Source organism: Lissotriton vulgaris, chromosome 3_1 (genome assembly GCF_964263255.1).
Source record: "Lissotriton vulgaris chromosome 3_1, aLisVul1.2, whole genome shotgun sequence".
In the NCBI taxonomy this organism is placed as follows: Eukaryota; Metazoa; Chordata; class Amphibia; order Caudata; family Salamandridae; genus Lissotriton; species Lissotriton vulgaris.
Genome location: NC_141689.1, coordinates 844,328,869 through 844,356,169, shown reverse-complemented (window position 1 = coordinate 844,356,169; position 27,301 = coordinate 844,328,869). Strand labels below are relative to the sequence as shown.

Here is a 27,301-nt window from a genome sequence, read left to right as displayed (position 1 = left end):
CAGCCAGGAAGGAAAATGAAGGAATCAGTGATGCTATGCCTTAGACGCAAAATGCCTGACTCGTCCATATCACATAATGCAATGATCCTGCAAATTAGTTTGTGCACAAATTCTGACCTGACTTCAATTTTTTTGATGAAAAGTGCCACCAAAATTTTGGGTGCTTTGCAAAATTACATGTATTGTCACTTAATTTTCAGTGGATTTCACAGAATTCCATGACAAACATGACATAAATTATATGCAGATTTATTTTTTGTTTCCAATATCATATTGAGCAAATAAGCAATGCTGTGTCTGCATATATTTTGATGTAGGGTATCAGATTTGAGTTACATTGAACTGAGTAACTTCATAATGAGAGTGCATTAATCTTTGATGAATTAAAGTCACAGTGCTTTATATTTTTTCATAGATTAACTTATTGTTTGTAAATCTTTTGTCCTCAAGAAGACGTCAAATGCATTGAGGAACATAAAATGCAGAATGATCAGCACTGAATTCTAAGTATCACATTAATGAGACCAAATGGCAATAAATTATAAAATAGACTTAATAGAACATTAGCTGGATAATGCTGCCTAGTAATTTCCAAATGAATGTGTTTTCCTTCAAGATAAATTGCATGGAGATTGAGGGGAATGTAGGAAATGGGGTTATTAGTTGAGACTCAAAAAATATATACCATTAAATGTCACTCAATAAACATTTTTTTAATCCTCTAGTAGCTGGCACAAAGCAATCAGGCCTCACTTGGAAGTAATGTATAAAGTATTTATGCATCACTCAAACAGTACTAAAGTGATAATACAACAAAAGAAACACCACAAACGGTTGTTTCTCGGCACAAAGAGGTCACTTACCTGTTTCAAAAATCAAAAAGCTTTTGTATCTTCACCTTGAGGTTAGGAGGAGTACACCCTGAAGCCAGCCAAGAATCCAGGGCCTGGAAGGAACCTCTTGGGAATCAGAAGTCACTCCAACAGAGGCTAGCAGCAGGGCTCACGCATGTCTAGTTGGTATTTGTCAGCTGGGGAATTTCAGGGAGCTCTCTGGAAACTTGTTGTTTTCCTTTAGCTTAATGGGGTAGTCTGGGTTCAAGGCAAGCAGGTCCAATGTTCCTTATTCTGACAGCATGACAGTCTTTCTTCTCAATATTTCACAAGCTCATGAGTGTTCTCATGAGAGGTTCTGAAGCTGTCACTTTTATCTCAGTGCCAAACTGTGGGTGGGAGACCCCTTTGTCTAACTTTGCCCCTTTGCAGGGTTTGGTTCCAAATTGTCTTAGGTAACAAACGGCAGGCAGGCCTAGGTGTGAGCTGCATTTGGCAGTGAGAGGGCAGTCAGCCCATAGAAGATAGGAAGGGGAGGGCAAAGCTCTGAGGCTACTCTTTGAAACTCAAGAACGCCCTTTGTGCCCATGTCTGGGTAGGATGCACAAACCAGCACAGGAGAGATGTTCACAGTCATGTTACCCTGGACATTGGCAGGAAGACGCATTTTCATAATAGTAATTTAAAATGTGACTTTACAATTGAATAGGAATTTAAATTACTATTATTTTCATTGGAAGTAGCATTTCTCTATTGGTTTCCAAAATGAAATTAGCACTTATTCAGCGTTATAAGGTAACCAAATATTAGTCTATGTGAGAGTTAGCCTTAAAATGGCATAAAAATGACTTGATTACGAGTTTTTTAATGTCACAACATAAAACTTTAACAAATAGGTCCTACTTTTTAAATGCAACCAACCCTATGAGCCTTTAAGGGTCCACCTTAGGGGTGACTTATATGTATTAAAAAGGAAGGTGTTGGCCTGTCAAAGGTTTGTTTTAACAGGTCAAAATGCTAGTTTAAAACGGTAATACAGAGTGCCGTGGCAGAGTTGAGGGAAGATTTCTAAAGGCTACTTTAGTGGGTCGCACAATGAATTCTGCAACCCACTAACAACAAAAAACCACCACTGGGTCTGGCTTAGGACAGCAAGGCTGAGCCACAAATCACAATTGAACAAGAGAGTGCCAGTACTGTCACAATTTAAATGCTAAATCCTAAAGACCATACGAGTTAAACACTATGGTACCATGACAAAATTATGTCTGAATCAATCTTTTATTTTATTTTTAGTTTTTCTCTTGAAAAAAACGGTTGGTTGGTAATTCACCATATGTTTGTACATATCAAGACCTCCTATACACAATATATCATTTTATACAATATTTACAAACAGATATTTATACTGTTACAAAAATATACATTTCTTATATTAAAAAAACAGTCATACTCTCATACACGCACAGCCATTCCTCATTCGATATACATACAAACTGAAATTGAAATCTTCACAGTAAACCATATAAAACACATTCCTATCAATAAAGTTTTATTGAAAAAAGATTTTGTTTTACTCCTTTTACTTCAATGGCATAGATTGTCTACGCGTTTCGAACTCACATGACTGGGGGAGTTCTCATCAGGACAACAAAGCTGTAAAGAGGGAAGAGCAAAAACCTTTCTATTAGGCACATAAATATAGCTATAGTCGCCTCGCTCCAACCAACAACACTCAAGCTTGCTTCTCTTACCTATGACAGCTTAAAAGCTAGTTGTGGGTTATGCAATAGCCCGACGGGACAATGAATGAATCATCAAAACAATGGCCCTGTGTGAAAAATGACCCCAATGAGTGTCAAGTGTACTGTATACATGTAAAACTAGGACTAGGTTAAAAAACTAGGGAACTTACTTGTAGTAACGGAGGTATATGTAGCCTTTCCTGAAAAAGGTAAGGGGATGGTCACTGCCTGATTCAAAATTGAGAAATTCATGTCTTAAAAGTAAGGGTGGCAGCTTACTTGTTAATCATTGGCTGGTGGCCATAATCGAATCATGGAGGGCAGGTAGGTTCTGTGGAAAAGTAGTGCGGAAGGTTAGTATCTCAAGCAGTAAGCAGGGAAGTCCTCATTACGTCTGCATACCGAAGTCAGGCTTACCTATTAATGTGGAGATTTATCTCAGACCTGCTCGGTTCGGGACAGAGGGACACAATTCCTTTGTGGCAGCGTCACGATCCAACCTTCCTGAAAGGAGGAGTGGATATGCGATAAACCGGTCTCAGGGAGAGCAATTTACTTTACAGCCTCTTATCACCCAACACTTACTTGTGACTCGGGGTCGCTGACTGCGATGGGGTTCAAAGAGGGCGAGTGAGCTCTGGAAGGCAAGTGCGGGAATTTTAGATTGGCCTCATTGTTTATGTTGCGTTAAGCACAGCAATTGATCCGGGGAACGGGATGTCTCAGCTGTCCTTACCTAGCAACCCACTAAAAGCATTTTATGTACTGGCCCTCGGTATATGTAATACCATATAATACATACTTACAAGTGAATTAAATGTACCAATTAGGCTAATTTTGGAATGTTTTCATAGGAAAGTACAAGCACTTTACCCGTGTTAAGCATGGGAAAAGTGCAGAGTCCTGAAAGTCAAAAAGCAGGTGCAGCCAAGCAAGGGAGACATGTGGGGTAACCCTGTCCAGAGGGCCAAGTCACACAGGAAGGCTGCTTGTTGCTCTGGTAACACAGATGTGATTAACACTTCTTGAAATAAAGCAGTTTTCATAAAACATCATGGCACCAATTCTAAGTGGCTGCAAATGAGTGAGAAATGCATTGTTCCCATTAAATAAAGACAAATTCTTAGTTTTCATCTGGAAAACAAGGGATCACATAGGGACTCTGTGATTTCTATACTTAGGGCCTGATTCTGATCTGGGCTGTACTTCTGCCATTGCCCTATGATGGAGATTCAAAGTACTCCATTGAGTTGATGGCATCCCACCCGCTGTATTTCGATGTGTGCTGGCTCTGCTGGCTCCATCACCATCAGAACAGCGGTATTCTGCTTAGCCTATTTAGATGTCCCAGTTGTGCCTGACAGAGTGAGTCCCTGGTGGAGTGGAGATTGGTAACTACAACTTATTGTGTTATGCCCATTTGTGTTACATATTGCATTCCATACAAACAACATACACAAACTATTGCATGCTCACCCAATATATATTTTTTAAGTATCAATGCCGGTGTGTTTATTTTACCTTGTAAAGTTGTCAAATGAACACTATGGCATTACGCATAAGATTTTTTTTTATGTAAGAGCAATGCTAACATACGCAAGGTTACAGCAATTGCCAACACGTGATTCATGGGAAGGCAATTGTAAAAGTTTCTCACCTTAGATATTGATGACAACAGCGTCATTTGGTTTCATGGTGAAGTCGGAGCAGCAAAGAAGGGACATGGATGATGATTCAAGATGGAAGTGGAAAACAGTAAAAAATGGCAAGTTCTTATCTAATTTCCTTTGATTACACCAACTTGAAGTAGGAGGTATGCCTGCCACTTTTGTCTCTACGGAAAGCCAAGTTATGAATTGCTCGGCAGTCATCTTGGCTGAACTACCACCGACAGCTGCTTCATTCCTGGCAAAGTTGGCCGGACTCTGGCGGTCTTTCGTCCATGGACCCAACAACATCTAAATAAAGCAGGCTGACCACCAAATAGGCGGGTGGTGAAGCCATTGAAAAAGTCATGGCGGGACCATTACTGCAAATATTTAAATCAGGCCCAAAATTCTGCATGTATCAGAATGTGATGCATATTTTTAATGCTGTAAATTTGAACAAAGAATAATCAAGCTTGTTGTACCGCCATGGGCACGCCTGCTGCACTGGATCTTTCTCCACCAGGGACAGTTCTGAGGGCTGACAACTCTCCTGACAATCTTTATGTCAATGGACCAGACATTATCAGTGCCTTGTTTGTATCTGAATCATTCCAGACATTTTTTCGGCAAGGCAATCTTTGTTTCTTCTGATGTTTGCAGTTACCAGATTTCTCTTAAAGTGACGGAAGTTCATTGATCCAGCTTAGTAATCAGTGTCATGGATACTTTTAATCTCAAAATGTTGCCTATGTGACAGGAGAGGTTGTACTTTGTACACTGATGCATTTCCAAATGATCATAAGTTGATGACTTGCACTTTTCATCTCCAAAATGCAAACCCCATTTGGTCTTTAGCTGGGCTGAAATATTTTTCTTTGATTTGGTAGCTTAGGGTGTTATTCTATGCATTTGGTGTTGACCAACTGCACCTGGAATTGGGACTTCAAGAATAGATTTTACTACTGGACATAGCTGGGAGATGCTTCTCAGTCTCCTTTGATCTTACCATCTTCCGACTGTCACACATGCCATCTCAATAACTTTATACTGCAAACTGTCAATAATGATTTTTAAAAAGCGTGTTATTATAGACAGCAGCTAGTCCAGTGACAGTGTGAACCATGAACTGCCCCTGTAGCTTATCAGGAACCCCTCTACCACTCTTCGTTACTGTTAGTTCTTAAGGTAACCAAACCCTAGTTTTCAGGACTCGTGTACCAATGTACCCTTGAAGTCTGAAGATAATATGGCTCCAAAATTTAACCCCATTGTCCAAATGGAATCTTTGTGCTCATGTGATACCTAGGTTGGAGTGAGAATAAGAACCTGAAGGTAAACACCAGTCAGCATTAATGGCATGGTATGTTTAAACATATTCCAATCAATCAATCACTATTTGTATAGCCCAGTGCTATCACACCTAAGGGTATATGGCACTGATGCTGCTGGAGTTTAGTCAAAAAGCCAGGTCTTATGTTTCTTCTTGAAGACTTCCAGGGTGCATGCAGTCCGGTGGTGGAGGGCCAGGTCATTCCAGGCCTTGGCGGCGATGTAGGGGAGGAAGCGTCCCCCACAGTGGTGGCTACATGGGGTGTGGATGAGAGTGAGTGAAGTAAAACACAGGTATTTTGAGGGCTGACGAAATGTAATTTGATGTTTAAGTCGGATGGTCCCTTGTTGTGTAAGGATTTGTAGGCATGCTTAAGGATCTTGAACTGGCATCTCTTCTGAACTAAAGCCAGGGGAGGTTTCTCAGGTGTGAGGTCATGTGGGTCCATTTGTGGAAGTCCTAGATGAGTCTGGCTGCAGTGTTCTGTATGGTTTGGAGTCATCTGAGGAGATGGGTGGAGATTCTGGCATAAAGGTCATTTCCATAGTCAAGATGTATGGTGACAAGTGTCTGTGTAATTGTCTTTCTGGTGCTGAGTGGATGAAGATTCTGGGGGCATGAGGAGAGTGTGGAATCAGGAAGAGGCAATGCTTTGATTTGGTGTTTCATGGTCATTTGGCTACTGGTGATGATGCCCAGGTTGTGAGCATTGCCAGTCAATGTGGGTGTTTGTAAGAATTCATGCCTCTCTAGTCTATAGCATTGATGCTTGGTGATTCTCAGCCCTGATGTGTACCATCTGGCTTGTTTGGTGGTCTTGTTGGCTTTGGCTGGTTTTAGTGGGGCGACTGAGTCCGCGGATTTGATAATCCATGTGATGAAGTTCTGGATGGCCCGGTTGAGGTCTGTTGATGTTTCAGGTTTAGAGGTGCTATGGGTCTGTGTCAATAGGGTCTCATTAACTTTGCCCCAGCTGAAGTGGGGGAGGTTGTGGTTGTTGGTCTGGTGTGCTGTATGTCAGCAACTGTGAAGTGGATGATGGTGTGGTTGATTCAGATGAGTTCTGTGATGTACGTCAATCTCATTCTGTCACTGGATGTGAAGATGTCATCAAGTGTGTAGCTGGGTTTGTGCGTTGCTTTGGTGACTAGTTGGGTGAGTCCTCTGTTGTTGAGGTTCTCACAGAGGGTGATGGAGTTGGCATTGTTGGGGTTGTTGACTTGGAAGTTGAGTTTGCCAGGTAGGATGTAGTGGTGGGTGTCTATAGCAAGGGGGCGATGAGGTAGGAGGAATCGCAAAAGGCCAGTCGGGATTCCAGGGGTCTGTAGGCAAGGGTGCCCCTTATCGTGGTCTTGGTCTAGTGTGGAAAGTTGAGCTGGTTCACAAGCTGCTTTGGATGTTCATCTGTAGCAGAGCAGCAGAGGGTTTCCTTAATGATTATGGCGATTTTGTTGGTGCAGTCAAGGTATATCTTCTTATAGCCGTCGGGGTGGCGGTGGCCATGTTGGGGTTAGAGGAGGCATTGAGCCAGGTTTCCATGATGAAGGCAACATCCGGGGAGATGGTTGTGATGGTGTCCCATATTTAAATGGTGCTTTTGCGGAGGGAGTGGGCATTGAGCAGGATGCATCAGAGTGAGTTTTGGTTGTCCGTGTTGCTCTGTGTGGAAACAGTGCTGGGTCGAGTCCTGGCAGGTAGTCCTGTGTTGCACGAGAAGCAACAGTGACAGCATGAGAAGACTCCCTTGGTTGATCTTGAGGAGGATGTGAAGCGGTGTTCGGGGTTCAGGGCCAGGAGCTCCTTGGTGGTTTATTGTGTCTGGGAGAAGGACCAGGCGTTCCGGAACTGGTTGCGGTCCAGGCACGGATGAGCACAGACAGACTTGCCTTTGATGTGCCGGCAGCACTGTGATCTCTATAAGGAGTCCTGGGAGGTCGGATCGGCTGTCAGGGAGGAGGAAGGGTGGGATCAACTGCACAGCGAGCAAAACAGAGGAAATGGTCAGGGCAGAGATAGCGCAGAAGCTGTGTAAACTGAGCGAAATACCAGAAATAGATGAGGCAAGTAACACCACAACATAATATCACAAATAACACAAAGACTGCTCAATTATGCCAATAATAGAACCAATAATAGGCCAAGTATAGGACTCCATGATGTAATTGTCTGGATGACTATATGATTAACCACCCTTGACTTATAATTAGACAATAGTAAGCTTAAAATAATCATTTTGCTGAAAGGAACTGGCCTCTTGTACCCTTGTCTGACTTTCTCTTGATCAGTGCCTTTCCAAACTCTTCCTTAGTCTATTGATCGTGTCCAGGATTACTTGCATTGGATTCAGCTGTCAGAAATGGGTATATTCCTTCATATTTTCTTTCACCATCTTTCAACCTATTTTCCAGGTAGTGTTAGCATTTTGGAGCCAATGTTAAACATTACAGTATCCTTCTATTGTTAAAGAATGTATAATTGCACCCATACTCAATGTTATGGCCGGTTATTGGAGTGAGGATATTGTAAATTGTATTTTGATAATGATCTCTCTACCAAATCTTTCAAGGCCATGCGTAAATCCTTACACATCAAGACAGGCTCTTTGTTCTTGCCTTGGGTCTTTGTGAGTTGAAGCACCTATCTATAGTGCATTTCGTTGGACAGAGGACTTCAACTTGAGAGTTTGAGACTTCATGCCCCACCATGTGGACTACAACACCATATAGCTCTGGACCCTCTATAAGCATTATTTAGCATTTTGTTTGACAAATGCAATATTCATGAATAATAACGGTGTTATGATTGGCTCTTTTGCAAAACAGCAGCAACTGCACTCTAGAAACACTGTGGCAGCATGTGAAGTGTATTAAAATATGTCTGGAAATGACATTTCATGCCACTTATTTCATGGGCACTAGGACCGGCGTGTTGGAACACATTGCATTGGACAACAGATGGGCAGTCTTCCACTAGCTCAACAAAAACCTGTAAGCAATTAAATAACATATATAAATATATAAATATAAATTAGCAAAAAAGAGTTTAATAAAAGAAAGGAAGTGCAGAGGAACAGGTGAGGAACAGATTAACCTCAGTGTACTCAGTCACTTTTTGACTCGTTAAGCATGCACCAAAACCATAAGCTCTTCTCTTCCACCAGCTCTGAGGCTTAGTGGCTATCTGTCAGAATTACATTGCTTTTTCTTGCTCAGCTTTATGGTCTCCCTGCTTGGGCATTATGTAGGTGGGGTGTCTGAAATAATTAATGGTATCCAGCTGTATCAAGGGAGACCACTGTCTGTGGATGTGGCATAAAAGGTGCAGGATAAGCCTAGGAAAACACTGGGACTAGAATGCGGAATGCAAAGGAGTCCTGCTTGAATTGACTAAGAGTTCAAATAGAGCAAGACAAGCTCAATAAGGGCACCAGGGTGCCATGACAGCACACATTTAGCTGCCTGTTAGAAGTAGAGTTTCTGGTTGGCAGAAGTTTGCTCCTTATCCAAGCAGGAATCACCATTCTAGTCAGGGTAAGCTAGACACACTAAAAGATAACCTGTGCTCAGCCTCTGGTAGCTTGGCACAGAGCAATCAAGCTCATCAGAAGAGGTAATGTGTAAAGTATTTGTGCAGTACAAAAAACACAAAATATCACAATGAAAACTCCACAAAAGGACTTCACACAGGCTTAGAAAATTAGCTAACAATGTTATACATTTTTCAAGACCAAAATGGTAAATCTCCAATAAGTACAAGGTGAGATATTGATTTTAGAAGCAAATATTGCTAAAAACGGTCATCTGGTAGCGCTGGACCAGGGAAAAGTCAAAGTTTGGGCCGACCATGATGAGGCATAGCCTGGCTACAGGACCCAAGCAGGCCCCAGTGAAGGAGGTTCATTTCCTGGTCGCAACATCGAGATGTGTTGTGAGATGCATCAACACTGGTCCCACAAGTCGAGTATATGTCAATCCTCTCCATGTGCTAATTACGAGGAGTCACTTCCACAGATGAAACGCGGGCCACAATGTGTTGGTACCATAGAGAGATGTGCCAGGTTTTTCCATGCGGTCGAGGGATGCGTCAATCTCTCTGAGCTGGTGCAGTGGCGATGCTGTTTAGGCAAGGAAATCAGAATGCAGATGTATTTAGATGGGTGATCATGCACACCTATTCTTCCTGATTTTGTGGATGTCTAGAGGGAATGCACAAAGTGTGGCTGTCACCCACCCCAGATGTGTATTGGAGTCAGGATGGCAGACACATAGAGCAGTAAGTGCAGAGAATATCCACTTTCTAAAAGTGCAATTTCTTAAACAGTATTGTTAAATCCAACTACACAAGTAAGGAGGAGTTATTACCTTTCCAAAGATATAAAACTTGAAACAGCTACTCCCCTCTGACCATGAATTACCTCTTTAAAGTTTATAAGGGAATACCCATTGCTAGCCTAAGAGAGGAGTAGTACTCACAGTAGTGAAAAATGAATTTAACTATTTGCCAGTAATAGTGCATGCAAAACTTAACATGTCCTACCTTCTACGGACACAGCACTCAGCACTTAGGGCTACTTAGGACCTACCTTAAGGGTGATTTATGTTTAGTAAATGGGGACTTTAAGGCTTGGCAAGTAGTTTTCAATGCCAGGGCAAAGTGGCTGTGAACTGAATATAGGCACTGCAATGGCAGGCTGACACTGGTATGAAAGGCTACTGGTGTGGGGGGCACAATCAGTGATGCAAACCCACTAGTAGCATTTCATTTACAAGCCCTGGGTATATAGCATGCCACTTTAAAAGGGTAAATGTAAATTAGATATGGCAATCAGATATCCACCAATTAGATACATGTTTAGGGAAGAAGCACATGAACTTTAGCACTCGTCGGTCAGCAGTGGTACAGTGTGCAGAGTCTTATGGCCAACAAAAGATTCCACAAAATGTGGAGGTAAACAGCAAACTTTTGGGGGAAGACCACCGTAATGATGACAGGTCTAACACTGCTGAATATGCTTGGATACATGCCAGCTCCTTCTGCTGCTGTCTCCTTGAAATTAATTGTATTCCAATGTTTACGGTTGCGGGTCAAATAACCACTAATGATGGTTTCCATGCTGTGCACTATATAAGTCTTTTTTTTTTTTTTTTGGTGCAAAACATTTATTGAGCATTGTCAGGATTACACTGCGTCTCGCCAACAACCCGGAGGCCGGCCGCTATCAATGCATATATATATCACAAGTAACAACAAAAGCGCATCAATGCGAATACAATCGCGCCATCTGTAACATCAAAGTGACAAGTGCAGCATCCACATAGCGCAATCAGTGCGTTTTGCAATTTTTGATAGTTTTTTATAGAAAGGTAACATTAACATGTGCAGTGTCTTAGTGAACCCGGGGGGGGTGGGAGGGGGGGGGGAGGCGCGCAGGTCGGGCACTAGAGCAGATATATCAGTCTGTGTGAGGCATACAGCAGGCTAGCCATGAGTCTACAAAGACAGTAATGAAGGCTCATTACTGAATCCATTAGGCCGGCAGTTGCCCGGGCAATACGGTGGGGGTACAAGCGATCTACAGACGTGTTATAGATGGGGAGGCGGGGGAGAGGGGGGGGGAGGGGGAGAGGCAATAATCACATCATACCAGACCGCAACAGGTCAGTCCGGGACCTACAACACAGGTTTAGAAAGCGATACCACAATGTCCCACCATCCTAACCACCAGTGCTGCCTGTTTCCAAAGGGTCAGTTATCAAATAACATTGCAATGGGGCCCAGATGTCAGTAGGCCTAGAGTTTGGGGGGAGCAGTTCAGAATAAGTATGCAATTGTTCTTGGCAGTATACCATATCACTCATCCAATCCTTAAACTTGGGCGCCCTTCTTCTTCCCCACCTACAGGCCACCCTCCGTTTAGCCAGAAGCATAGCCAGCGCCACATATTTACGGTGAGCCGCCTGAAGAGGCGCAGCATACCCCAGTAGAGCCACCAATGGGGACGGGTCTACCGTCATGTGGATCATTTTGGACAGTGCTTGAAACACCTGAGCCCAGTAGCGGCTCACCTCGGCACATCCCCACGCAAGGTGAAGGAAGTCAGCCCCAGGAGCCCCACATCTGTCGCATGTGTCTGTTGGCCTCAGCTGGAATCTGTGTAGACGCGCTGGAGTATGATATAGTCTGTGTAGGAACTTGTAGTGAATTATCCGGTACCGGCTGTTAGAAGAAATGCGCTCGGTCTGTTGCAGGCAAAATTCCCATTGTTCATCCGTAAGGGGCATAGCCAGATCCTGTTCCCATTTGTGCCTGGCAGGTAGAGTATTGTAAGTCATGGTGGCACGGACAGATCTATAGAGTGTGGATACCAGTTTAATGGGCTTGTCATGAAGCAGTAGGTTATGTAGGGGAAGTAGTAGTGGGGGCTCGCAGGGGAAGTCAGGTGTGATGGCTTGGAGCCCGTGCCTGAGCCTAATATAGTAAAATAAGTCTAAAGGCGTCGGCTGTATGCCCTCGTACAACTGGTCCCTGGTGCGGAAGGTGCCATTATGGTACAGGTCCCCCCATGTAGTGACATGTATTTTTTTCAACAGTTTTCGAAAACCAGTCTCCTGCAAGAGCGGGAGCTGTGGGTGGTAGGCCAGTGGCAAGAGGGGAGCATAGAGGAGGTGGAGGTCGAGCTTCAAAGTAATGGTACTCCAAGCCGTCACCGTGCTAGACACCATGTTGGGGGTCTTGTCCCTGCCTTCAATCTGCGAGTAGAACGCGCCTTCAATGGGGGTCGGGTGGGCCAACCAGTGTTCAGCCGCCAGTTGAGGCATATATCTCTGCTAATGCACCCAGAAATATGCATAATGAGCCTGAGCAGCCCGATAGTAAAGCTCAAAATCTGGGACTCCAAAGCCCCCTTGCGAGTATGGTCGGACCAGGATCTCCCATTTGAGCCTGGGCGTCTTCCCTCCCCATACCAGTCGGAGCAGTTCCGAGCGCAGAAGCCGGAAGAAATGGGGTCCGGGATGAAACGGGATGTTCAAAAAAAGGTACAAAAGTTGTGGGAGAATTACCATTTTAACTAACGAGGCCCTCCCAGCCATGGAAAGGGGGAGTGTGATCCACCTGGATATATTATCGCCTATCCTATCCATCACAGTGCCATAATTAGCACGGATCAGCTCCTCTCTATCTTTCTCTATATGTATACCCAAGTTCTTAAAATCACCTTCACACCAAGCAAGCGGGTACTCAAGCGGAAACGGACGTGTCGAGGCAGTGAGGGAGAAGATACATGGCTTAGACCAGTTGATTTGGACCCCCGAAAGGGCACCAAACCGTATAAACTCCCTGAGTATGGGATGCAGGTTATCGCCTGGGTGGCGAACATAAAGAGTGATGTCATCAGCATACATGGAGATAAGTATTTGTCTCTGAAAACAGCGTAGGGCACTATCTCGATGATGCTGTCGTAGTTTAGCAGCCAGGGGTTCAGTGGCAATAGCGAAAAGGAGTGGGGACAGGGGGCAACCCTGCCTCGTTCCCCTGGAAACCGGGAAGTCAGGAGAAAGTTTCCCATTAATGAGGACTCTGGCCACCGGACGCGTGTACAATAATCAAATCCAGGAAATAAAGATATGTGGAAATCCCATTCGTTCTAGAACTTTGAACACATAGTCCCACTCGAGTGAGTCAAATGCCTTGGTGGCGTCTAAAAAAATGGCTGCCATAGGGAGGTCCTCGTGGACGGAGTCATAGACCGAGAAAAAGGTACGGAGATTGTGCGACGTCGCCCTACCAGGGACAAATCCGGCCTGGTCTGGAAGTATCAGGTCAGGAAGCAGGAGGCTGATGCGCGCTGCAATCAATTTCGCAAGAATTTTCACGTCACAATTTAATAAGGACAATGGCCTATAGGAGTCGCAGCTAGTAGCGGAATTACCAGGCTTGAGTAGGGACGTAATAAGGGCAATTCTCATGGAGGCTGGGAGATGTCCCACCTCCAGCGCGTCTTCATAGACTTCCCGCAGCACCGGCGCCATGAAATCAATAAACGTTTTGTAGAATTCAATAGGGATACCATCCAGCCCGGTGGCCTTACCCGATTTCATATGCATGATAGCTTCCCTGACTTCATCCAGTTCAAACGGGGCGCTCAGGAAGGCTCTCTGTGCGTCGCTCAACCACCCCAAGGACACGTCCGCCAGATAATCGTCCAGCGTAAGTCCGCCCGTCCTGCTAGTGGAATATAGCGCACCATAATGACGCACAAATTCATTCAGAATTTTTGTGGTGTCCCTGAGTATTAACCCCTCAGCCGTCTCAAGTTCTAATATAACGGTCGGTGAGCGCATTAGTTTAACCGTTGCTGCCAGGGCCTTCCCAGGTCTTTCACCCTCACCATATCTTCTGGCCACCCAGTACTTGTTCCTAAATTTCACCTCCCGAGCCGCCTCCTCGGAGTATTCCGAGAGTTTGTCCCGTATGGCAGCGAGGGTTGCATTGTCAGGGTTTTCTCTGAGGCTGTTCTCTGCACTTCGTAGGTCAGACTCCAGAGTGCGTATTCTATGCAATATGCTCTTGATTACTCCCGAGCCTTTTGAAATAAAGACACCCCGGAGCGTGGCCTTAAAGGCGTCCCATATGGTCTCAACGTCCTGGACAGAATCTTTATTACGTTTAAAAAAATCTAAACATTCCTCTCGAAGTTCTTCCTGGAATTCGGAATCTAATAACATAGAGGGCTGCATACGCCACGCCGTCACTGGTGGCCCCAGTTCAGAGCCGGACAACGTAATAAGGACGGGGGAATGGTCGGAATATGTCCTAGGGAGATGCGTCGCGTGCACCAGTGCCGTGTATAGCTGTGAGGTCAGGAGGAAATAGTCGAGTCGCGCCCATGACTTAGCCTGCGCTGTGAAGTGTGTACCTTCCTCCCTATTCCCACAGTGTGAGCGCCAGGCATCTATAAGATTATTACCGGCTATAGTCGCCTTAAGAACCTCTCTTCCGCTAGTGTAGTGGTGGGGGGCGGGGTGTGACCTATCCAAGGGGGGGTGTAAGGTTGTATTAAAGTCCCCACCCCATATGAGGTGTTGCGGCCCTGTCTCCACTATCGCAGCCCATAAAGCAGTAAAATACTGTGGGTCATCTGTGTTAGGCCCATAACAAGACGTTAGTGTCACTGGCATGTGCCCCAGCCTACCCCACATCAAGCATTACCGCCCCTGAGGGTCAGCCTTGGAGCCAGCCAGTTGAAAAGGCGTAGCCCGCTTAACCAGAATGGCCGTGCCCCGCGCATATGAGGAGTAATTAGCGAAGACCGTATATGAAGCCCATCTACTTCCAAAGGGGTGCGATCTGTGGGGTGCAAAATGCGTTTCCTGTAGGAAAGCAATGTGAACGTTGTGGCGATCAAGGTAGCTCAATATCTGACTCCTCTTCCTATGATCCCCCAACCCTCTCACATTCCAAGTAATCACATTTAAGCGTGTATCACCCATGTATAATCTCGAAGAAATGCATGCAGGATGAGAGCGCGTAGTACGGCCCAAACATTGAAAGCAGCAAACAGTCCACAACTCAATCCAACCGGCCCAGTTACACCTAGAGGGAATAGGGAGCTGAACACCGAGGGAGCACTCTCCCCACCCGTGACACTGCGCAGCCCCGGATAACACATAGCACAGCCACCCCGCCCCCCCATCCCCAGGCCATATCCAAGTCGCCCCCCATAGGGCAAGCAAATGAGTTCAAGACACCTTATGCACATGCTATAAACTGAACCCCAACAGTACCCCCAACACACCCCCACACCCGCCTCCCCCCCGAAAGTCCCAACCAAAGGACAAGACCTGGAATAGGAAGAACATTTCTCAGCAATCAACCATGTAGGACAGGATCTCCCGGCTCTTCTAAAGGGAGCCAAACCGTGCCTGGTGCATTGTCGTTCCGCCAGGTCATCAGTCCACCACCCCCCACCACTGAAGCTGCCCCAACTCGCCAGTACCCCAGACCCACCCCCCACCCATACACCAAAACAAAACAAGGAAACATCCAACAAAACAGAATCAAAGTCAATGTCATTGGGGAACACCCCGTAGGGGCCATCAGAGGTGCACGTTTCACCACCCCCAGTCCTCCCACTCCGCACAAGTCCACCCCTAGGGTCTCCATCCGGAGCAGAGAGGGAGTAAGGGGGTGGGGGCCTGGCATACATTACCACCTGCAGTCAAACACCCGTCCATGGCACCCCGAGGGCATCCGCCGCCACCGCAGAGAAGGAGTAGACCCCCTGTGCAGGGAGGGATCGAGGAATATCCAATCGCGCTCGGGATCAAGCACAATATGAGGCCATCTGTTATTTACTCGGGACCAGATGCATTTAAGTCTTCAGCGTCCACAGGTCTTCTCTGTCGTTTAGGCAAAGTCTTAATGTAGTCCTCGACCTGTTGGGGATTGAGAAAGAAGTGCTGCGTGCCCTGGTGGGTGACACGTAGTTTGGCCGGGTACAAGAGGGCATAGTCAATCTGCAGGTCCCGTAGCTTCCTCTTGACCGCAAGGAACTTCCGCCGTTGTTCTTGAACCACCGGGGTAAAGTCAGGGTATATGAGGAAGGGCACTCCATCATACGTCAGGTTCTGGTTCGCCCGGGCTGCTCGTAGCGCCGCATCGCGATCTCGATAGTTGAGCAGACGCGCAATTATGGGTCTTGCAGGGCTCCAGGTTTGGGTTGAGGCCCAAGAGAGCGATGAGCGCGCTCCACAATAAATTGATTCGAAAGAGCCTCCGCCCCCACTGCTGTAGTAAGTAGTCTCTCTATGTACAACTCCATCTTCCCTGTGTTGGTCGACTCCGGAATGCCCGTGACGCGAATGTTGTTCCGTCGACTGACTGCCCGGAACCTTAGCACTCGAATGTATGTGACGAGTTCGGTTAGGTGGCCTACAGAATCAAGTATGTGTGAGAATACCATAGAGAGTGTGAAAGCAATACAGAATGAGGCCACCGAGACTGAAAAGATGAAGTGGAAAGAAAGTACGGGAAGGTTGGATGCGAATGGTTGCTGGATTGATTTGTCGGATCAGAGAAGATGGATGTTGCCTGATGCGTATGTACTGGCCGTTGTGCAAATGGCACATGGGTTAGCACATATTAGCGCGAAAGGTATTTGTAAGTTGCTGGCTGATGTGTGGAAGAGTGATGGAATTACTAAGTGTGCTGAACGTTTGGTGAAGAATTGTATGGTGTGTATAATGTACAATCCTGGCAAAGGAACCCCAACTCCTCCTGGCAGTTTTGCTCCTCCTTCGTATCCCTTTGAGGTGATCCAATTGGACTTCATCCATATGGAGAGATGCAATAACCTGAAATATGTTTTGGTTGTGGTTTGCGCATTCTCCCGATGGATCTAGGCCTATCCCCTCAAAGACAACACTGCTTTGTCTACTGCGAAAATCCTACTGAAGGAATACTTTCCTCGGTATGGAATGCCTAGAGTCGTGTGGTCAGATAACGGAAGTGAGTTTGTTGGAAGTGTGATGAAGAGTGTGTGTAAGGGCCTTGGAATCAATCAGAAATTCCATAGCGCCAATCATCCCCAGTCAGCTGGATTAGTTGAAGGGTACAATGGCACCCTTAAACTAAAATTAGCGAAGATTCAAGCTACGACTGGACTTTCGTGGCCTGATGCTTTGCCTCTAGCATTACTGTCAACTAGGGCGACTGTACACTCCCGAATAGGGCTCAGTCCCTATGAAATAGTGTTCGGCCGTCCTGCGAATGTGTGGGGGGTTCCTAGGCCAGGTGTATTCTCTGATCTTGAGTTTCCGATGTTGATTGACTACTTACATGACTTGACTGCTAAACTGAGGTTAATTCATCAACAGGTTTACGACGCCTTGCCGACGCAGACGGAGGGTCCAGGCCACCAGCTCCAGCCTGGAGATTGGGTAGTTACCCGAAATTTTTCACGCAAAAAGAATCTGGACCCCCGCTTTACCGGACCTTACCAGGTGCTCCTGGCCACGAGGACTGCCGTTCGTCTTGAGGGGCGGAAAAATTGGGTACATGCTACCCACTGTAAGCGAGTCCCTATTCCTTTGTCAGCAGACCCGTGGGTGAGGAAAGGCATTGCGTCAACAGAAACAGAAAAATTGCCGGCGTTTGTACCTTTTAGCGACGCACAGCTTGTTGAAGAACCCTCAGCGCAGCAGAAAGCCACTGTTGAACACTTGTCAGCAAAAGACTCAAGACCAGACCAACGAACTGATCAGCAGGACGCTGTCTCTTCAACAGATCCTTTGTTCGACGAGCAGACACGTCCCGGGAAACATCGATATTCTTTGAGATCTCATACTAAGGACAAATAAAATTTGCTTGCTTTGCTGAAATTGATAACTGCAATATCCTCGTTTCCCCTGATCAGCTTTGGACAATCGTATTATTGAAAATTGTTTTGTACATATATTGAGTTTTTTCTTTGTATCTTTTTCCTTCCACAGCTGAGAAATATTGTGCTACATATACTTTGTGTATTGAGGGCCGTAGGGCCGCGCGCGTACTTCCTTCTGGACAGTAGGTCTTGACGCTAGGTTAAAGGCCGTCGATTCCTAGGAACTCCTGGGGATTGACTACTGCTGCACAGAACGAAGTGCGTCAAGAAACGTTGCGGACGGTCGTAGGGAAATGGCATTTTCGAAGCTGAATGATTTGGAAAGAGCTCAGGCATATAGAGTCAAGCTGCAGAAACTTAGTCGTACTAAATGTTTTGTATCCCAATTGTTTGTTTTGTTTTTAACTGCTTCTGCATTTTTGGCGGGTGGGGTGTATTACACTATGTCTTACTTTTTACTTGCTACCCCTACTCCTACTCCTTACCCTAACCTTACTTCTACTGCTTCTCCCCATTCTTTTCATATGTTACCGGAACACGAACAGGCTAGACGTGTAGAATTCCGCAACAATTCCTTTATCCAGCTCCTCCATCAGCATCAGTTAGTGGTTAACACTACTAATTGTTGGGTGTGTGGGTTGATGCCACATACTACTGGTAAGGGAATTCCATATCTGGTGTTACCGTATAGTTCCCAAGGGTCAGCTCGAGCATTCCAAACAATGTTTCGAAGCGCACTGGGTTTCCACCCCACTCCAGAACAACGTTCCCCATACTCTGGTCCTACCTCGTATCAGAGGCTGTTATCGATGGCTATAGAGGACATGGAAGACGAGATCCATGATGCTTTTCTCATCCCTAAAGAAGAGGTACAAGCCTATAGGGTCCTAAGTAGAGGGGAATATAGTATGTTCACTAATGAAAAGCAGCTTAAAAGCTCGCTTCCAATATGGGTCGTACCCCACACTGGTAATCTTTGTCTTGTGGGTCGTGGCTCGCAAGCCTCACTTGGAGTAAGTGCTTGCACTGAAAGTTACGTTCTGCCAATGTCCCCGACCCCCGTGTTTCTGGCTGCCAAGGGTACGTACTTCATCTGTCATGATCGTGCATACACATGGTTGCCCGCAGACTTCATGGGCTCATGTTTCGTTGCAAATCTGTTGCCTCCGACGTTTACTGTAGATGCCGATTATCATAAGACTAGAGTTGTACGAGGCGTAATTAGCGAAGAGGATACTGCCGGTCAAGAGGCAGGAGACTTTTTCAAGGGTTTCCTCCCGTTTTGGGGACCTATGGTTAACAGTAGGAACCTGAGACATTTGACTCGAGTGGTAGAATCGACAGCTAATATTACTGCCAGTGCCCTTGGTAATATCACCACAGAACTTCAGGCGGAGAGACTTATGACATTACAAAACCGTATGGTTTTAGATGTTGTCTTAGCAGATCGCGGTGGGGTATGTAAAGTGATCCATTCGAGCTGTTGCATTTTCATACCTGATAATGCTCCAACTGTCTATCAAGCCATCTCGAAGTTGCATAAGATCTCCGAATCCATACACGTGGATGTAGGGGATTGGACGCTATTCGGTTGGTTTTGGGGCCTGATGTCGACTTGGGGTTGGAAGATTCTGACGATCATCGGGGTTGTGGTAGTGTTCCTGTTCACGTGTTGCCTTTGTGTGCAGTGTGGTCCTGCCTTATGTGGCCTCTGTGCTACGACGTGTATGAGACAACCATCTGTTACCAAGGGGACTCGATTGGACAGAGCTATGCTACAACGACATCTTGATGGTCTGATGAATATCGAGTATGATTCCGACTAGTGCTTGCCTACATGAGGGCAAAAGGAGCGTCTGAGGTTCCGTGACAATTGTAAGTGGTGTTTTCAACTCGCACGAATATGGTCGAGTCTAGTATCTATGAACCACAAATGACGAGTTTAGTAAGCGTGCGCAGTTTCGCTGTGCTAACTTAAACCGTTCGTTTGTTATGTGGGTTTCTCATCTGTACCCACGGGTTCCATCTTAGATACGGCATCCATTTTGTCTCTTGCCCTCAAGTAGCCAGCGAACGGACACTGTCCGCTTCGCGACCCTGGGACTTCCAAGATATGGCGGAAGACACATGTTCTTTGAAAGTGTCTTTATGACAAGGGGGTTGCTACTGTAAGGCAGACGGCGCCGCTCGAGGCTCATCTTGCCGCACGAGCTTATTGTCTCAGCCGTGCATCTCATTAGGCACGTCCCTTTGATGCCTGTATCTCGTGCTTCTCGACACCCCCTTTTTTACACCCTCTCCGATCTCCCCACTGTCTCCGTCTTCCTCTGCACCTGTCTTCGTTCTTGTTTCGATCTACTTTACTGCTGATTGGAATTTGCTAATGGTGGGAAGATGGGTTTTTACAGTTGGGAACCGCCAAATGTTTCCGCACTTATGTTCCGGACCTTGTATGTTTCAAAGTGATCTAAACGACCCCTCTAAGAGCGACTTGTGGGAACCAGGTTGTAAACTATTGTGTCTCATGTTATCATATGGGTAAAAGTTGTATAAAAGGAGCGATCCACAGATACAATTTGAAGCAGTCTCCCCGAACTACACTCGATGTACTTCCTGTGACTTCTGTGTTCCCTGCAGTAAATAAACCTTGACTCTTTGACGCCGAAGGAAGTGTCCCGTGTCTCTGTGACTTGTACGCCGGAGCAGGTTACCCACGAAGGTTTCAGGTGTTGTGCCCTGGCACCGCTGGGTCCAAAAGAACCCAGTCCTTCACTAGAGGAAAGTCTATCTACTTTGTCAACCACTGTTGCAAAGCCCTGGCGCATCTCCTGCATCATGGCGGCCATGTCTGGGGCCTGAGGGGCCGATGTCGAGGCTTCCGTAGCCGGGCTCCGGGGCTGTATGGCATTCCCCGTATTTCGTGTCGCCTTCTTCTGCGACGCAGAATCAAACTATAGCTTGGGCTGGCGACTGTCCGGCTTCCCCATGTCTGCAATGGAAAGTAGTAAGCCGCCGCTTCTGGTCGCGTCTTCCGGGCGCTATCTGCACTGTAGTCAGAGAGGAGCCAGGTAATGGGGTAGTGTCCCCTCCCCACGCAGTGTAGGGAAGTGTCGCCTCTGCTTCAGACGTGGCACCGGGCGGCGGGGAGAGGCACGGTGAATGCCCCCAGGGCGGCCCACCGTGAAAAGGAGTGCAGGTCGGGTTTCCAGTAGCTGCCAGGAGTGACGTGCAAGAACAACAGCCAAAGACGTAGCACCTCGAGGGCGAAGTCAGCAGCACCCAGCCGATGGAGCTGTCAGCCCGGTGGGGCCGTGGCAACGGTAGGGTATTGCGTTATGTGCACGGCAAGGGTATGGCCGAGCTGCAGGAAATCCCGGGTATCCCGCCGGTATAAGCCGTCAGTCCAATATGGCGCAGGAGTGTCGCGTCTGTCCCAACAGCAGCAGTGGCGCGAATGGAAGGGCAAAGCCAGCGAGAGCACCTCACCTCCTCTGCCCCCGCGCCGGACACAGCACTTGCCTCGCAGTCTTCTCCTGCCTCCTCACGATGCAGCCGCCACTGCCAGTCCTGGTCGCGCCGCCCTCCAGTTTTGGCAGGCCTGCTGGCCTCGTGGCAAACTCCGGGCTCGCGTAGATCTGGGGGCCGAGCCCAGGCTCCGATGTGGCAAGACTCACGCCGGCCGGGGGTTCCGCAGGCTGCAGCTCCGGAGCCCTAGGGGGTAGAAGCTTCAAACTCGCACCGAGTGTGCAGTGGCACTGGCGAACCCTCCGTGGGGATTTTCGGGCGGGTGAGTGCAGGGGAAAGAGGATCAATAGCGGATATCTATGCCAGGCTGCTGGAGCCTCACAGAGGAGCGGCCATTCAGCTAGTGTGCCCTCTAGCGCCCCCACTATTATAAAAGTCTTTTCATACATTTAGTCATTTCTTTATAGTACCAGCAAAAGCAGGATCATAAGAAAGCACTGGCACCCCAGTCACAAGTGCTTACTAGGAAGATAATGCAAGGGTGCATCAGACAGGAACAAGTGTTTATTTGTCTCGGTGGTGGGGTATTGCAAGATAAAATGATAGCGGTGACCTCTGCAAATAGTTACCACCCTCCACCCTGCATGCCGCCCCCCACACACACACACACACCCACAACTGTGTCCTTTCCAAAACACTGTGGTACAGTAGATTTCAGCAAAAGTGTGGGACTTAGCTGTTTATGAAACAATGTTCAGACACATATGGGCAATTTTGTCTCAAATAAATCTGCGATGGTATGCATTTTACTGTGCCGAATACATTTTTTGTCTTGAGATATGATTTTTTCATGTGCAGTAACGGCTCCTCTATAATTTGTTTTATTATTTCTATACCCAACCAGCTGCGCCATACAACATTTAAGTAGGATGGCAAAGGTATTGAAACAAAAAACGAATGTGTACCTAATAATATATTAAATGACAGCATTATCTGTTAATAACAGCTTCTTCCTTTTCTGCAACAAAACCTAAGAAACACCGCCTTACTGGTTAGCAAACAGCTGACATGTGTTTGGTGTTTTAAAAAATATATATATATCAGGCAGCTATGTGAAAGCAAAAAAATAAATGAATAAATACTCTGAAATTAGCAGTAGCCTCGTTGTTTCCAATGTAAATTGATACACTTTATTTATCCCTCTCGTCGTGAAGCATCTAGTGGGGTACTTCAATGAAGAACGGCAAATAATTTCTACAAATGTATCTAGTTATCTTTTCAGAGCGTGCGAAAAACATAGTGTTCCTGGCTGTCTGATTGGGAACTGGTAGATATAAGTGTGAAATTATTTTTAATGGATTCCACTTGCTCATTTTTGCAGGAAGCACTTAGCTGAGATTGTGTGTGCACTTTGACAGGAGTGCGGTGCCTGCCTTGATTGTCTGCATTTAATTAACACTGACATAAGGCTTTTTCTGCTCCATGAGCTCCACACTTTCTCGGGGATGTGACAGCTGCGATCAATTTGGAAAAAAAGGGTTTTTGTACCTACCTAATATCTTTCCAAGCACAAAGGATTTGATTGCGCTGAACTCTGTACCAGAAGTTAGAATGAATCTTACTACTGCATATTGGTTAACCTACAAAACGTTCAGCAAAACATGAACATATACAAATAAAAAAGGGAATGGAATGAAGACAGGAAAGATGCAAAAAGAGAAAAAGAAGACAGGTTAGTTTCAAAGCAAATGACTGTTAATTCAAGAGAGAAAACATTAGCAATTACAGAAAAGCTTACAGAACATTTTGGAGCTTGACACAAATCCTGATGCACCTGAACAGACGTAAACGATTTCAAACACCTTTCTTTCCTTCAACTACAACTGAATTTTAAATAGAATATCTAATGAAGTGAAGCTATAAAATACTATTTTTTCTAAAGAAACAGCTCTTATTTTTCTGACGAAATACGTTTCACATATCGTATCCCACCATTGCATAGGAGACCCGAGACTCAAATGACACCGCCTGAATTAATTTTACTTTGAAATGCTAATGACTTTTTATAATTGCTACCGTTTTTAAAACACTTCTTTTGAGACATGCTGAATGTTCATAAATTCACAAGGATTTTACCCTGGGGATATAATGAATATCATTGTCTGTAATAAAATTGGTGCTTTTAAGAACTGGTTCCGTATGCCAATCAGAACGGCTTACTGTTTCTATCGCAGTGATTAATCTGTCTCGGAATGATGGTGCGGCCAGAGTACCCTATGTCTCCTGACATGACAGAGTGTCACAAGAAAGGCCGCCATTAGAACATATCCTACTGCAGTTCACAATCTTGAAAATTCCTATTCTACAGTCCTTCAGAGACTTCTTAACCCCTTGCATGCTGATGACGGCCCCCATCCGTCATGCACTACGGTGCTCGTGTGCTGATGACGGCTGGGGGCCGTCATGAACTCGCCCACTCGTGATTTTGCCGCACAGGTGCGGAATCGCGGCAGCATGCAAGAGGTTAAGCTAGCAGATCTTTTGTTCACAACTAGAGGCTGGACCTCACGATTATTTAGCAATTCCTCTGAGCGCCCAAACGCTTGGGTTCAAGTAGAGTCAATTCCAGTGATTAGACAGACACAGTTTCTCTTCATCCCGGGCTACTAAGGCAAACAAAGAGATAGATAAAATATTACTATACAACCATTGTCGACTCTACAACATCTTTGGCTTCATCCTATACAAGCACTGAAATGTGAAGGTACAGACTGAGAGTCCTATTTATGAATGGATTACATTGCCCTTGTGCCACGCAGAGGGGGCGCAAGGGAGACGCAACACAAAAGTAGAATTTGATGAATCTGAAGCAACGCAGCGCACATTGCTGTGTTGCATTACTCTGCCCCAGGGAGGCATTCCATGGGTGGAGTGTGGGTGTTCCCACACATTCACCCATGGATTTTGACACGTTCCCAGATTTACCAACACTGGTAATCCTGGGGATGCTTCAAAATGCTAGGCCTCCCAACAAAGAGAAATATCTTTATTCTCCTCGTTGTTTCCTCCTTCTAAGTTTGCTGTATTCTGCAGCACACCTAAAAAGCGGAAAATGCCTCTGCGGGTGGTTTTTGTGCTGGAAGGGGCTCCTTCCAGCACAAAAACAAACCTGCAAACAATGCAGGCAGCCTTGCACCACGATGCAAGGGAGCCTGCGTTGGTGCTAGGCAGCCAAAAGGGTGCCAGCACAAGTAAACGACAGGAATGCAGAGTATAATGTTAAATACGGCACATCATTGCCTTTTCACACAGCGCAGCAAGGCGGCTTGCTGGGCTGCATGAAAGTTTGATAAATAGGCCCCCTTTTCCTAGCAAAGTGAGCACAATCACAACTCAGACTGCTGAGAAGCATAAAGCAGTTCATCTAAGAAGCCAACTACATGCACACAGTTCAGGACCTAGACCTTGCTTGAACAGTTTAGTACAACTCCCTACTAGTAGTAATCCCTATACAACACCTAGTTTTCTTCTAGGCACTCTTCACCTGGCCACTTCAATGTTCAAGGTGTTTAGGAAAATGGCCACTTGAACACTCTGAAATGACTGCCCATTGAAACAAGGAATGTAATCAAACTAGGAAGCTTCACCCACAGTTTTGCAGCAGTTCAAACTAAAATACCTTGCTAGGGAACAATATAATATAATATAGAATGCCATCTTGGAAGCTGGTTAATTAGTTTTCTGGCCTGCTCAAGTAATAGGTCCACACTTTTCCTTAATGGGAATCAAGCACTCAATTGTAGGGCTTGACTCTCACAGGGTAGCGAAGCAGAGGAATCCAACGCCTACTTAGGGTAGGTGGCGTGGACTAGTAATCACCACTCATTGGCATGCAATAACACCCAATAAATGAATGTCCAGTCAGTACTTTTTCTTTAGAAAAAGGAGAAGTACATTTATTACACACACTCTACTAAATACAATACAGTAATTTGCAATATACATTGCTGGGGTAAAATACCACAAATGGCATTACATAATCATCTTTGGACCCCTCTAAAGGGGTCATACAACCATGTCAAACATGTAAGGTAAGAATACATGCTTGCTCAAATGATCAAGATCTAATGAACCACATATTAAAGAAGACCTTTTTATATGTAAATCCAATCATCAATGATAATAATCATGTGTAAATGCACTTAGTACTGTTAATAAAAAATATATGTACTGCAATCAAGCATCATAGTTAACATTATTATTTCAATAAAGCATTTAAATTTGCAAAACCTGTGTCTGGGAATGTTTTGTGATCTTTTAAACCCTGAAAGTGCAATCCTGCAAACAGCCCATAAAAAATATTCCATTTTGATTACAAACTCCTACAACAAGAGACTTGGGGCTAGATGTAGGTAATTCCCATTTACAGACTCTTGAAATACCGAATTTTACCGAATCGGTATTTAAGAGTCTGTAAATGGGAAGGGGGCAGATTTAGGTAATTCCGAATTTAGGAATACCAAATCTGTAAGATTCGGTATTTACTGAATCGGTATTGCCCATTGATTCCTATGGGCCTTGAAGCCCATAGGAATCAATGGGAAATACTGATTCGGTATTTACCGAATCGGTAAATACTGAATCCTGCAAGGGTGCAGGGGGTGTCACTTTGACACCCTCTAACACCCCAAGTACAGGCTTGTGTGACATGTGGCACATATACATGCCCTAAGGGCATGTCTGTGTGTCACATGGCACAGGTGTGCATGCACACCTGAATTCAGTATTTTACCACACAATAGGATTGTGTGGTAAAATACCGACTCTTAAGGGCCTGTGGCACTCTTAGGAGTGTCAGCTACATATGGATTTACCCAAACGCGGGACCCACACCTTACCAGACGGCACGCCGCTCGGAGGATCCTTTGATGCTTAAACTCGGTTCGTATATATGGGACCGGTTTGGCGACACCCTACGCACAGATAGGAAGGACTACGAGGCGGCATCCTTTTGGATCCCTTGTAACCTAGAATTGATTCAACTTGCATAACTTTGCTGTCAGTCAATAATAGAAGACTGACCCTGAATAAAAATAAAAAGAACTGATAAATTACTGCCTAAGAGGATACAAACAACTTGGCACGGTCTACAAGCCAAAGACATCGGCTGGTTGACTTCTACCCAATTCTAGACAATGAATAACGCGTCCACTTAGACTTCCAAATTCACTACAAGTGCTTCAAATTTGAAGGCTCATCACAATTCCATTTGCCCTGAGGAAGCTCCCAGTGAGGGAGAGACACGCGTTGGCTGATGTATATTGATAAATGTGGAATCTTTTGAAAAACAAAAATTTTTGGAATAAACAAAGCACTTTTTTGCATACAAATACTGCCTCTTTTGGACTCTTTTCTTACTACGTGCACCCCCAACCAAACTTTCAAATATAGCGATTTGGTATTTTACTGAATCGGTATATTTACAGAATCGGTAAAATTACCGAATCGGTAAAATGACAGATTCGGTAAGCCCCCTACATCTGAAAAGCCTAATACCGGTCGGAAACGGCTGATATCGGCCCGACCGGTATTAGGGCTACTACATCTGGCCCTTAGCTCCTAGAGGACACTTCAACATGTGCCCTTTCTTACAACAACGTTAGGCCATCTCAAATGCAACCATAAAGTCAGCCCCTAGAGGACACAACACTTCCAGCGAAAGAACAGAAGCTCCAGCCATAGGACTGCTTTATACCATTCAGCAAAATCCTGGCTTGGGCTTTCTTTTGGTGACTCTGCAACCTTGGGGTCAGCCCTATTAGAAAACATGTTTAAGGGGTGCTGCTGAACTCCTGCAGCCCCCTCCATGCTCCCTTTAACGCAAGTGTGGGGCCCCT

General features: G+C 45.6%; 1 protein-coding gene across 1 annotated transcript in view; it reads right to left on the bottom strand.

The window, feature by feature from the left end:
- Nucleotides 1–27,301, bottom strand: part of CNTNAP4 (contactin associated protein family member 4) — a 1,879,337-nt gene that overhangs the window by 33,760 nt on the left and 1,818,276 nt on the right. Inside the window, exon 21 of the mRNA XM_086961154.1 lies at nt 22,957–23,044. Coding sequence (XP_086817280.1) covers nt 22,957–23,044 — 88 coding nt within the window. The remainder of the gene's footprint in view (nt 1–22,956; nt 23,045–27,301) is intronic.